Here is a 13,243-nt window from a genome sequence, read left to right as displayed (position 1 = left end):
TACTTAATGAATTTAATCAATACTCTATTTTTACTTTTAATTTTTTTAAACATTATCATTGAATAAAATTCTTATCAATCTCAAAAATACTTTGAGATATAAATCAAATCTTCCTCAATAGGATTTATTGATCGACAAAATAATTTCTTCCCTCAAACTCAATATCCTAAAAAAAAATATTGCAGTCTCTTCTAACAAAAAATATTTTAAACTTGACAAAATAAAAATTATAGCGCTTAATCACTTATAATATTCAATAAGGTAGTTGCTCATAGTTATAAACTTAAGTAACAACTAAATTCAAATAATGATTTATACTATCTCAAAATACTTAATATAACATTAATATCAAGTCTTTGGACAGTAATATTAATTGCTAATAGTATTTGGTGCAATGATCAAACATTAATAATAAGACATGTCAAATAATCAATCTATCTTTAGATAGATTAATTATTCACATAAATAAGACTATATAATTATTACATGTTTACCATCACACATATTTATGCAATTCCTTCAATTAATTATCCGCCCTTAAGCCAAATAATATAATCACATGAATTACACAATACTACGATACAACAAATGTCATAGCAGGCCTCATCAGTCCGTTGAGGAAAGTCGGGAATTTTTTTCTTAAATTTAAGTTTCCCTTTTATATCCATTTTAATTTTCAAATAAAAAGATATAATATAATCCAATTATTCATTAATTTATTAATAATCATTCACCTTAATATTTTAATCCTAAAATATGTCTTAATCTATTGTAGATCTAAGATATATATATTCTTCATCAAATGATCAAAATAAATATGTATTCCTAATATTATGATTTTATGGTTTGAATTTATCAAAATTAATATATATAATCCGAAAACATCCTTTGAAATTATCTATAAATTAATAAATTCATGCATAAATATTATTTATAAAATATCCAAAATCTAGGGATCTTATCTTAAGAATAATTGCTTAACTAGTAAAAAGTAAAAAGATAATTTAAATATATATATATATATATATATATATATATATATAATATATATATATATATAGAAATGATTAGGTGAGGGAATGACTTGGCATAAAAATCAAATAATTTCTCTCTTTTCTCTCTTTCCTTCCACTTTTACATTTTCCAACCAATGCCAAGTCATTCCCTCACCAAATTCCTTCACCAAATTCACTCACCAAATTCACTTACCAAATTCTCTCTCTCACTCCTCATATATATATTCCAATTTATATTTTTAAATCTAAAATATATATTCTTCTAAATTATCAAAATCATTATATATATTCCTAATAATATTGATGTGATTTGAAATTATCAAATCCAATATATATTTATACATTATTTAAAATTATCATAAATCAATACATATATCTTAATTAGATCATAATATAATGTGTGAGAAATTAAAATATGAATGATAGAAGCTTACCTGAATTCATATTGTGAATCTTTTCTTTTTCAGACTTTGCATGGATGAAATGATTTTTTAATCTTCTCTTTCCTTAGACTTTCTTTAGGTGGAATGTTTTTCCAATTTGATGAGTACTTCAATAATTTTCTCTCTCTATTGATGGAGATGTTAATGGAGACGCAAATGAGAATTGTTTGTACAACATTAAGTTAGTTATTATAGTTTGGTCATTTCTAATTTAGCCATTTATAAAATTAGAAATATCATTTAAGTATCCTCATTTTATATTCATGATAAATACACTTTACATTATTTTGGCTTATTTTAAATATAACATTTGCACAATTATTTATTATACTAGTGACCCTATAAACAGACGATAAAAAATAACAGTTGATAGTTTCTAAGGGAATGATAGAAGCAACCAAACAAAGCCTAAGTTTCAAGACTTGACCCGATTAAGCAAACAGTACAATAGGGGGTGGTTAAAAACCAATAGTTGGGCCTTTTTCGGATTGTTTTTTTTTTAAATCTAAAGGGAGAAAAGAATAATGATTGATGATGATTTTGATGAGGTAATGATTATTTTTGGTAAAAATATTTAAGGTCTCGTTTGATCTTTAGGTTATTGGAATAAAACTCAGGTTTTATCCCAAACCCCAACAATCACATCACAACTCAAATCAATCATTTTATTAATTAAAATACCAAAACTACCATTTAATTAAATTTAATATTATTTTTATTAATTACCTTAAATAAAAATTAAAATCCCATGTAATTCTAACTATAACATATCATATTATTTATCATAACATTTAAATTTCAAATAAATAAATAATTATACTAAAAAATAAAATTTATATATTTATCTAACAAATATTAATTAATTTATAAAAATACCTCATCTAAATTAAATATTTATAAAAAATAATTATTCTAACTTTTTTTTTATATAAACTAACTATAAACTATGATTTTAAATAAATATATTAATTAATTTAAATTCATATTTTAATAATTTAATATGAACTGAGATCAAATCTGATATTTGGGTTAGTCTGAAAAATGAGATCAAATCTGATTTGGATTAGAGAGAGGTGAATCATATCTAACATGGCTTTTTTTTTTTTTTTTTTTTTAGAAGAAACCCAAGTATTATCCTTATAACCCAAAGATCAATAAAGGTCTAAAAGTTATTGATATATATAAATAAAATAAAAAATAATAATTTAAAATAGAGGATATTTTAATATTTTGGTTAATGAAATGAGCGATGTGATTGTTGTGAAGTGATAGATTGAAAATTGATTTTTGTTGGATTTTTTAATTTTTTTTTTTTTTACAAACTCAAAAAAAACAAGCCCTTTGTAGAATCATTACCCGCAAGACAGTGCATACAGCATCCGCAGCATATTTTAGAACAAAATACCTACAAAAGTATAAAACATACATTTTCAGAAAAGTGAAGTCTAAATATAAGTATTAAGAAAGTGGCTTCAACATAGTGATTATAACATACTCGGTCACATAAAGGTCTCAAATATTCATTGTGGAGATGTCTTTACATACGCCTTCCTCCAAGTCAAGACCCATTTTAGTGTTTCCGTTTGAATGCTCGGCATACCATGAAGAAATAATTATCAGATAGTGTTTTCGGTACCATCTCAAAACACTCCACAAATTTTGCAATTGCATATTGGTCCAATCTTAAAAATTGAAACCACAAAAACAATATGTATATTTCAAATGTTGTTTCGGAAAGCATACATTTGAAACAGCCAAACAGGATTAGACTCCAATAAAATGAACAAGTGTTATTTAAAATCACTTAACTAACTATCCAGTTTCAGCTCAAATTAAACTAAAAAGTTGTAATTCGGTAAACTACACCAACTTAACTTAAATATAGTAAGAGGGTCCAAAAGAAAACTTTAACCAATGAAAATTAGTCAATTACGATGGTAAATTGTGTTTTAAGTACTGTAAATTTAAATTTATTTGGTTTATTTCAGTAACTTAACTCATTAGGCACTTAAACTTCGATATGACGAAAAAAAAATGAGGGAGCTACAATATCAACGGCGTTCGTGAATGCGGAGTCAAGAAGTTACCCTGTTTCTTTGAAGGAGAACTCCTTCAATTTCCTAGCCAGTTCAATTTCTGTAGCTGCTGCACCAGGTACTACACGACTATCCCTGCACATTGCCTGACAAGGAAACAATAAACTGTAGCTGCTATTTACATTTTTTCAATGGTAAATGTAAGAGACTCTCTATGAAAAATCTGTAGAATCAGTAGCATAATTAATATGATAAGAGAAGAAAGGCCTTTGAAATATTGAATTTAGAAACCTGTAAAGAGAAGAACTACCTTGTATGTATTGACACCATCATCAACTGCTCTTTCAAGATCATCAGTACTTCCTCGTAAAACAACAGTTGAGACAGAGTTGCCACATTCTTCATTTCTCACTATGGTCACCTAAGTTTATAGGCAATCTTCGTGAACATATGACATCACAAGTGAAAGAGGCAAAGACTAAAATCAAAGGTCTAGAAAAACAGGAGTAAAAAAAAGCTAGCAAGATCATGCAGTTCATTACCCTGACTCCACCAATTTCCTCGACTGATACAGAATCCACATACCCAAGATTGTCTGGATTTGGTTGACCAAGCTTCAACTGTCACAAAAATCAATGAAAATGAACCGAAGTACTTGTTTGATGTAGGGTTGTTTGTAATAATCATTTTTTTGGGGTGGGAAACTTTGTTTGACGAAGAAGTGAATTATTTGGGTTAAATAACTTTGTATATAATAGTTATATATTATAAAAAATAAAATAAGTGTAATTTGGTTGATGATTTGATTAATGAAGTGATTGATGATGGCCCATGGGACAAGAGGTTATTTGGATTATATGACCTTCATAGCATTATTCCTTAATAAAATTTAAGGTTTCTAAAAAAGAAAAGATAATCTATGTGAGTAAAAAAATCAAAGTCCAGCTTAGAAAAACTATCACAAAAAAAGACAGGGAACTGGGCCAGCAATCTTACAAGAGCAATAGCACCAGTAGTTCGGCAAAACCATATGTCTGTTAATATATCACACAAGAGAGCATAATACATAATCGGGTCAAGAGCTTCAACAAATAAGAGAAACATTATTCAGAGAATGCAACTAGAATGCACGTTTGCACTAGCCCAACAAGAATAATGAAGCAAAGAGCATCAACAAAAAGATCTAGCCTAATTCTTGAAAGAATAACCACAATTTATTGACTACAAGAGTTGAAAACCATCTTAAACATGATCTGATTTGATTCATATCTATTGCAAATAAAGAGCAAGTACCAATGCATTCTATGATTCTAAAACTTCTTGGGCCTTGAAGTTCAATTATTGAGATTTGACCAACTTTAGCTTCCTCTGTTTTCGCATAATTCTCTAGCTAAAGAATATCAAGATAACAAGTAGAAGAATGTTGTTAGGAAACTTTAGCAGCAGACTAGTAGCGATACTTTACTGGTGGTACTTTAACCAAACAAATAAAAACTCAGTGGCAGCAAAAACTACCAAACAACACAGAATCACAAAATATGTCAATAATCTAAAGACTGCAAGACTATTAGAAGTGAAAAGGATAACTATATCTAAAGCCATTAATAGGTTGAATTGGAATTATGATTTAAATTATAATTCTTAATTTGTCTAACAAACAAAGGAATTGGAATCAGCAATAAATGATAAAATCAGAAAGTTACCTAAGAAGTTAGGTGAAAGTACCTGTTCAGCACTATGAATGAGGACCGTTTCCTTGGTCTCAGTTGCAGTTGTGTCAACACCACTAACAAATACAGCAACCTGCAAGTAAACTGTATGAAAAAAATAAAGCATGCTGCTAAAACCCTCTAAAAGTTAGCAGGACTTTAACAATGAACTGACAACTGCAAAAATATATTTTACCTTTGCCTTCTCCACTCTCTTAACTGTCCCAACAGCATCATTCTTCAAAACCATTCCTTGTACTATACTCGAGTTGTTCAAACCTCCACCCAACAGCTTAGCAACCCTGATATTATCGACTATAAAGTTGGTCGGGTTCTTGGGGCAGACTTGAATGCATGCCTGACAAGCAAAATATATCAATTATGCAGCAAAATTCTATATAAAACTATACTACCAACAACAACAAAAACAACTTACATCAGCAATCAGATTACATAATATATCCTCTTGTCCATATTGCTTGCCAGCAACAGAAGCTGCTTTCATTCGTTTAATAACATCATCCTTATCTCTTACATCCATCGTTTCAGAACCTTCAACCAAATCATTCAAAATTTCAACAGTCTGCAACAACAAGTATAAAGGTGATGTATAAGAAAGAAACCTTGTTGATTGCTTTGGAATAACCAGTGATGATCTCACTTGGATGCAACCCCATCCTGATAAGCTCTTCTGCACCCTCTAGTAGCTCCCCCGCAAAAGATATAGTCAAGTTAGCATCATCTCCTATTTCCTTCTGCTCAGCTTTTCCTGCCAAAACTAAGATCTTTGCAGCAGGATGTTGTACCTCGAGTTCATCAACAAAATATTGTAACTTTTAAAAAAAATATTATTATGATGTTAATTAAAATGAAATAATATTTTAAAATATAACTTAATTATACATTATATTATTAAGTTTGTTAGATATTTACTTAATTAGACATAAATATTATTAAGGGTTAGATGTTTTTTCTTGATTTTGTTCGAAAAAGTTTAATTCCATTAGCTTGAGCATGACAGTGAAATGTCATGTTAATTCTCCTTAATTAAAAAATTGCAACTTTTATATGAAACTGAAATGTCACACTTTTGAAAAAAGAAGCTAAAAAAATACCTGAATTTAGACTGAAAACCAAATTATTAACGGTCTCACACTCACATTAAAGGAAGATAACAGAATTACCCATGATCATGTTTGTATTATTGTGTTCATTAAGCAAAAGAAATTAAAGAGTCTTTGATTGGAAGTCATAAGATTTCGATCTCTATACTAGTAATTCATAAGCAAAACTTTGCAAAGCAGCTACAAATTCAACAAACTACCTAAGAAAAGACAAGGAAAGACGAAATTTAAAAAAAAAAACAAGAAATAAAAAATAAAATCAAGAAGCACTTGCAACCCCAATGGACTTGTCTGTTACAAGAGCAGGCTTTGAGGTTTGATGGCCATCCGATGCTGCAGGATCTTCAACCAAAACAGGAGAAGCAACATCTAATGACTTCTGCAAGAGAGAGTCGATTCTCTCTTTGCCATCAATTGCTTCAGAAACCTTGGCACTCCCCACCTATTTTCAAATTTTCAAAAGGTAAGTTGTCGAGCTAACACTGTTTATTTTATTCATTGCCTGCCAATAGACATCTAAATTAATACCCTTTTATTGAACTGTTGCTGTTTAGCTTTCTTCTCCTGTATAATTTTCTGCCGAGCTTCATAAAACACAAAATCATCCAATATGCATGTTTTACTTGGGTGACTCTTGAAAATCTTGAGCATTTCAATACCCTGCTCCAATTTAACCTACACTCACCAAAAAATGGTCCATTGATTACGATATTAAAATCAGAAGTTAAAACAAAATATGCATTTACTATACCTCTTGTGTGTCTCGGCTATTAGTCACTGGCTTGTCCTCATTGTTTGCTAATATTATGTGTTTCAATAAACTATTTGGAATGTCCTTCACAATATGCCATTTTACAGGAAAGTAGCCTGTCCACTTGTCTTGTTGCCAATATTCAAGACTCTTATCAAAATCAACAGCACTTAACATCTCCGTCACACCAACAAATTGGCCGCTTGCATTTACCTACGTTAAACATATAACTCTGTGACACATGATTAAAGTTCAGTAAAGAAGCATCATTTGGAAGCACTTTCTTTATAACTCTTATTTTTTGCAGTTTATATCAACACTATATGCTAGAAAAACTCACAGAGAAAAACAGGAACACAGGACAGCCATCAGCTACTTCTTGAGCTTCCCTATATGCAGCATCTAGTTTCTTATTTCCATTAGGTGTACTGGCCCATGCACCATACTTAATACTTTTGTGGACATCATCCTCACTGTAAGACTTGATGATGAAAAACTTGGCATTTTTGTAAACCTCAGGGAAATCCTCTGTGTTATATTGACCCAAGTCTAATTGAGACAGTTTTTCCTCATTACTCACGACAGTATTCAGTTGATTAGTCTGACCCTTCATCGCTATCGTGGCAGGTTCAAGGTCTTTCGAATTCTTGAATCCTTTGGCTCTAGGTCCTCGGTTTAATTCGTTTAATCCATCGTACGGACTGTCAGGGACGAAAGAGCCATTAGCACGGCCCCTGGGCTTGTACCTATTATCAGTTCCCATCCATCCACGTCCGTTAATTCTACGCTCATAATTTGGAATTCCATATCCTCCCCCTGTCCTAAACATGTTTCCATATTGACCATATATCCTGTTATTTGGATACATTCTATCATATCCAGCTTGATTCATTGAAGAATTTGGTCTAGGCTGCACATAATCAAAGAAAAAACAAATTAAAGCTTTAAACAATGATATCAATGTAGCAGTCTAGTGCAAAGCTTAATAACATACACATGACAATATTAGCTTCGAATCACTACATAAACCAGCAAATTTACTCCCCGGACATTTTTGATACTCTAAGAAAAAAATCATATACGTGAACATTAATAATACAATGTCCGTAGTTTGGAGACCAAGAGTTCAAATTTTCTCCGAAAATAAACACAGAATCATGGTATTGTGAAGTAAATATTTCCAAAAACAGATGGATAAGAAGTTTAGACATTTCGTAAAAAGAAAACATTGAATCTTGACACAATATCAAAGAGAGAATCAAAATAATTTCATTCTAAACGTGAGGCTATGATTTTTACCGTGAGGTGCGAGAATGGGTAAAGATTCGGATTCCTCCCATTAACAAAATTATTTCCATGTGAAACTGGCACATGCTTCGACTTCCCATCAGGAAATACTGAGGCATCAAGCAAAAATGAGTTTTGGTAATTTGGTCTATGTGGCTTGGGTACACTTAACGAATTGACTCCAGCATTCGTCGCATTACTGTTAACTTTGACAGTCTCCAGAGGCAAAGGAACTTGATCGGCTGCAGCAGGAGCAGTTAGTCCAGCTTGCAGAGTATTTGGTGCATACGACCCATTGGTTGGTGCAGAAGACGGGTAGTATGAAGGGTACTGGTAATGCTGAGGTCCATAGATCTGCCCATCATGGACCATAGTTGGAACAGGAGAACCAGGTGCATGATATGCTCCATAAGGTGCATAACCATATCCTTGTTGGTACATAAGTGAACCATTGTTATTATAAGCACCCTGCATAATAGGAGAAAAGAACAAACCAATTTGAGCACCCTGCAGAAATGATAGCATTTGAATCAAATTTGCAACAAAGAATACTTACAGTGGACACATCCACTCCATTGCTGTTAGCATAACTGTAATCGTCCCACTCACCACCTAATTATAGCTTAAAGTGATTAACTACAGAAAGAAATGAAAGAATTACAAGAGATACAGTAGAAATAATACCTCCATAATAAATTGGAGATGGGTATGCATTTGGTAAGAAGCAGTAGCCGGGATCCACAAAATCTTGCCTTGAAGGAGTTGAAGATCTCTCAAATGGCTTGTTCAAACCATTCGCCAGTATGCCCGAATTCACTGAAGAATACTGAGTACATAACACTATAGTCAATTATAACTGGATATTCAATTATATGGAATTCAACAAATTACCTTCTTGGCATTGTTAGGAACTTCAAATGGTTTAGATTCCGAATCCAATGTCAACTTCTGCAAATATTCAACAGTTTCTATGGTACAAGTTAAAGAAAAGCAGAAAGAAACATAAAAGAAAGCACTTTATCACACAATTCTAAAAATTCACAGGGCAAAGTTAATAGATCTCAGATCCAACTTAAACCCTCCCAAAACCCTTCCAAAGAAAAATTCTTAATCCACAAGAGCAAGAAAACAGCTCCCACACGAAGCAGATCCACAAGAATCAAATAAAGATCGACATATATTGTAAAAGAAGAAAGGATACGATCAGCAGGAGGAGCCGGGTTGGTCATTATCAGATCGATGAAGAAGAATAACAACTCAGAATCTTTTACACAAAACAGAAATGAAGATAGTTTGGCAACGAACAGTCGCTTGTTGGGTTAGCCGCCAAGAAGAGTTTTTGGTGGCAATGGAGAGATATAATCACTGCTGGAGAAAATGGGAAGAAGAGTTTCCTCCAAACAGATTTGCGCGATTCAAACAGCTCCACGGTAACAACTACCGAACCCGATTTTTTTTTTTTTTTAATTTCAGCAGCAACCACGCATCACAGTAATCAGTAGAGGAGGAGGAAGAAGAAAGAGTCAAACAGTTCTTAAGTGAAGAAATCGATCTATATATGTAGTGGTTGCGTTTTGGTATGCCTTTCTCAATCTCTGTGTAATCTTAAGAAACCCTAATAAATATGTAATTTCTCAATCATCTTTTAATATGGACCTCTTATTATTGGGCCCATGGGCTCAAGTTTAAACTGATCCACAGTATAAAATAAAATATTAAATTTTATTATTAATTAAAAATAACTTTTCTATGATTTGTAAAGACATATTTATATATTATTTTTTAAAATCATTATAAAATTTATAATATGATTTTTAGTTTTATAAATATTTTTATTTTAATCCATTATAGTTTTTTTTATTTGGTATTTGATTATTTTGATGAAATCATTTTTATTTGAACAATTTATCCTATAATATCTTAGGTATAAATTTGTATAAATTTTTCATATAAATATTTAATGAGATTTTAACTATAATTTTGTGTTAGGGATATTAAGAGAATCTATGTATATATAATAATTTTTAATTTTGTACTTGCGAGTATAAATTTATTCATTTAAATATAAATTTGTTCCTAAATTAACAGATATAGTATAAATAAATAAAATAATACCAAAAGTTAAATATTTTACAACAATAATAAATACATAATTAAGTATGAAACTATGTTAAGAATATATGTCAATATCGTTTTTCTCTTTTAATTATACTTTATATTGTTCTTAACTAAATGTAATTATTATCAAAAAAAAAAAAAATTCATTTTTAGTCTATTTTAATAAAACATAGTTAGTTTTTATTTTTTTTATTATTGATTATTTTAATTTAATTATATATATATATAAGTATTTATAATAAATTATTTAATTTTAATTTTTTTTATGTTTTTTATATTAATATTAATTATTAATTATTTTAAAATTGTTTGGACCTAATGGTTAGATATAACAATGTCTAGTCTTTTTAACAATAAAAATCCTTCAACGTAAAAATAAATTAATTAATAATCAATAATAAATTAATTAATAATCAATAATTGAATAATAATAACAACTCATTCATCATAAGAAAAAAATAATAATCAAATATTAGATAAAATAATATCTCTTACTATTATAAGACATTAATTAAAAATTAAATCAAAAATTAAATAAAAAAATATTAATTTCATTTTTGTTCGTATCAAACTAAATAAAATAAAATAAAATAAATTCACAAAATGAGTACAGTAAAACATAAAACTTATAAATAAGTTACTAAAATCTCTTAAAAAATAAGAATTTAAAGATTAAGAGAAATAAAAATTGATAAAAAAAAAACTAATAAAAAGAGAAAAAGAGAAATTAATATAAAAATAATAAAAAATTTAAGAATAAAATAAAATTGTTTAAATAGTGAAAAAGTAGGGACAAAAAAATATATTAATAAATAAAAAAATTAAAATCAATTATGGTTATTAAAAAATGTTAAATCATCCTATTTTTAATAGTACGTATAAATGATATTTTATTGTTTAAATGAACTAATTGTATAAATACATACGCCTAAGTGAGTTTTTTCCATTTATAAATATATAATATAAATAAGAAACTTAGTTACACTAGTAGAAAAGGTAGATTCACCGATGAGAATAACCGAGAGCGATTGAGTTCTTTCACCGAAGGTATAGAACTTTTCCTCGAGAGATTCTGCCCTCCATAATAACTATTTTTTCACTAGTGTTAGATAATATGTTTTGATTTATAATTTATTTTAAACGCATGTATTATGATTGTATTGATAAGAGAGGTGTAAATATTTTTTTTTTATTTTAAATGTCCAAAAAATTGAAATAGAGACATAGTGATAAATTCTCACGTGTAATTTAGCGACAAACTCATTTGAAAAATCTACAGTTCTTGGTGTTTTTACACCAATATGATCTTTTCCTAATTTTGTAAAAAAAAAAAATGGTTCATTGTTGGAAGATTGTTTTTTTAAAACAAAAAAAATTAAGAAGAAACTTAAATTAAATCTACAATTTTATATTAATTATATAATTTAATTATAAAGTCCAGCTAATTTGACGAGATTTATTATTTCAAAAGAATGATAATTAGTGACGCAATCCAGAATAATTGGACAATATTTATCATGTATAGTATTATTTATTATTATAAATATCATGTAATTACACTCTATATATACATATATTAATATTTGAAATAATTACTTTATTGATTGATACAAAATCAATTAACTATTAATTAATAATATCCAGTAATAATTTAATATAAAATAATTTTAGTGGCTCAAAATTTTAAAAAAAATTATAAATTAAAAGTTAAAATGGATGTGTATAATAAAGATAAAGTTAATATATTGGGATAATGATAATTTTTTTATATATAGAATTTGGCTTTCATTCTTATTCTCCTTTTAAAATTTCTAATTTTTTATTTTGTTTAATTCATTATAAAAAAAACATTTAAAGTATATTACAATTAATTTTAAGACTTAATACTCAACTATGATGAAAAGATGAGGTAACTTATTTTATTTTATTTTTATATTTTGTTTAGTTGATTGTTATCATCCGTTATTTATTTATTTTAATTAAAATTATAGCTTTTTTTAAAACTTTATATTCCATAATTAAAATCAATCATTATTATATATTTTAATTAAATTATGCACTCATATATTTGAATATAAATAGATATAGGTATCTATCCATGAAGGTTTGAGTCAACTCATAAATTATATTAATTAATATACAAAATTAAAATGTACAACCATCATAAAATTTTCTTAATCTATAATAAAGATCTTTGTTCAAATTCGTCATATGTGAATTGGAGAAATTATAAAAAAAAAATTATACAACAGGGTAATGGTTAGATATGTGAGAGGGTTATATTCAAAATATTTAGAGAATGAGTAGTTTATATTCAGGGAATAGGGAGTATATTATATTCAAAATATCTAGAAAATGAGTAGGAGGAGGGAAAATTATAAAATTTTATATTCAGGGCATATATGTTTATATGTGACAGGATAATTAAGGATAACAACAAATTATTAATGAACTTTTTAGAGTAAGATTCTGAGATGTTTATTGTATGCATAGGGGTAGTTTAGAGTAAGATTATTTCTATTAAATATATAAATATTTTTTTTTATTGGATTTTGTTTTTGTTATATAACGAAGCTTATTTTTATTTATTTTTTAAAGTGTTATTATTTGTTTATTTTTTAAGTAAGAAGATATATATATATATATATATATATATATATATATATATATATATATATATATATATATATATATATATATGATATTGATTATTATCTATTAATCATAAATATAAATTTTTTTTTTTTTTAATAATTTAA

General features: G+C 28.0%; 3 protein-coding genes across 3 annotated transcripts; all 3 read right to left on the bottom strand.

Annotated features, from left to right (window-relative positions):
- Positions 1 to 2,941: 2,941 nt before the first annotated feature.
- LOC124921396 (T-complex protein 1 subunit theta-like) lies at positions 2,942 to 4,197 on the bottom strand. The gene is made up of 4 exons (XM_047462057.1): positions 4,038 to 4,197; positions 3,806 to 3,906; positions 3,547 to 3,641; positions 2,942 to 3,141 (listed from the first exon to the last, which is right to left on the bottom strand). The coding sequence occupies exons 1-4, from the start codon at positions 4,180 to 4,182 to the stop codon at positions 3,030 to 3,032; spliced, it is 453 nt and encodes a 150-aa protein (XP_047318013.1). The 5' UTR covers positions 4,183 to 4,197; the 3' UTR covers positions 2,942 to 3,029.
- A 187-nt stretch (positions 4,198 to 4,384) lies between these two features.
- Positions 4,385 to 6,392, bottom strand: LOC124941300 (T-complex protein 1 subunit theta-like). Its single transcript, XM_047481636.1, has 8 exons — positions 6,389 to 6,392; positions 5,828 to 5,973; positions 5,641 to 5,787; positions 5,401 to 5,562; positions 5,221 to 5,298; positions 4,789 to 4,885; positions 4,492 to 4,577; positions 4,385 to 4,393 (listed from the first exon to the last, which is right to left on the bottom strand). Exons 1-8 carry the CDS (start codon positions 6,390 to 6,392, stop codon positions 4,385 to 4,387), a joined length of 729 nt encoding a protein of 242 aa, XP_047337592.1.
- On the bottom strand, positions 6,366 to 9,964 carry LOC124920620 (YTH domain-containing protein ECT4-like). Its single transcript, XM_047461145.1, has 9 exons — positions 9,568 to 9,964; positions 9,258 to 9,334; positions 9,051 to 9,192; positions 8,923 to 8,978; positions 8,379 to 8,834; positions 7,420 to 7,989; positions 7,080 to 7,292; positions 6,857 to 7,003; positions 6,366 to 6,770 (listed from the first exon to the last, which is right to left on the bottom strand). The coding sequence occupies exons 1-9, from the start codon at positions 9,593 to 9,595 to the stop codon at positions 6,588 to 6,590; spliced, it is 1,872 nt and encodes a 623-aa protein (XP_047317101.1). The 5' UTR covers positions 9,596 to 9,964; the 3' UTR covers positions 6,366 to 6,587.
- Between the last annotated feature and the right edge of the window lie 3,279 nt (positions 9,965 to 13,243).

Source organism: Impatiens glandulifera, chromosome 1, assembly GCF_907164915.1.
Source record: "Impatiens glandulifera chromosome 1, dImpGla2.1, whole genome shotgun sequence".
Lineage (NCBI taxonomy): Eukaryota > Viridiplantae > Streptophyta > Magnoliopsida > Ericales > Balsaminaceae > Impatiens > Impatiens glandulifera.
The sequence above is the reverse complement of the archived record's forward strand: the minus strand, read 5'-3'. Positions and strand labels throughout refer to the sequence as shown.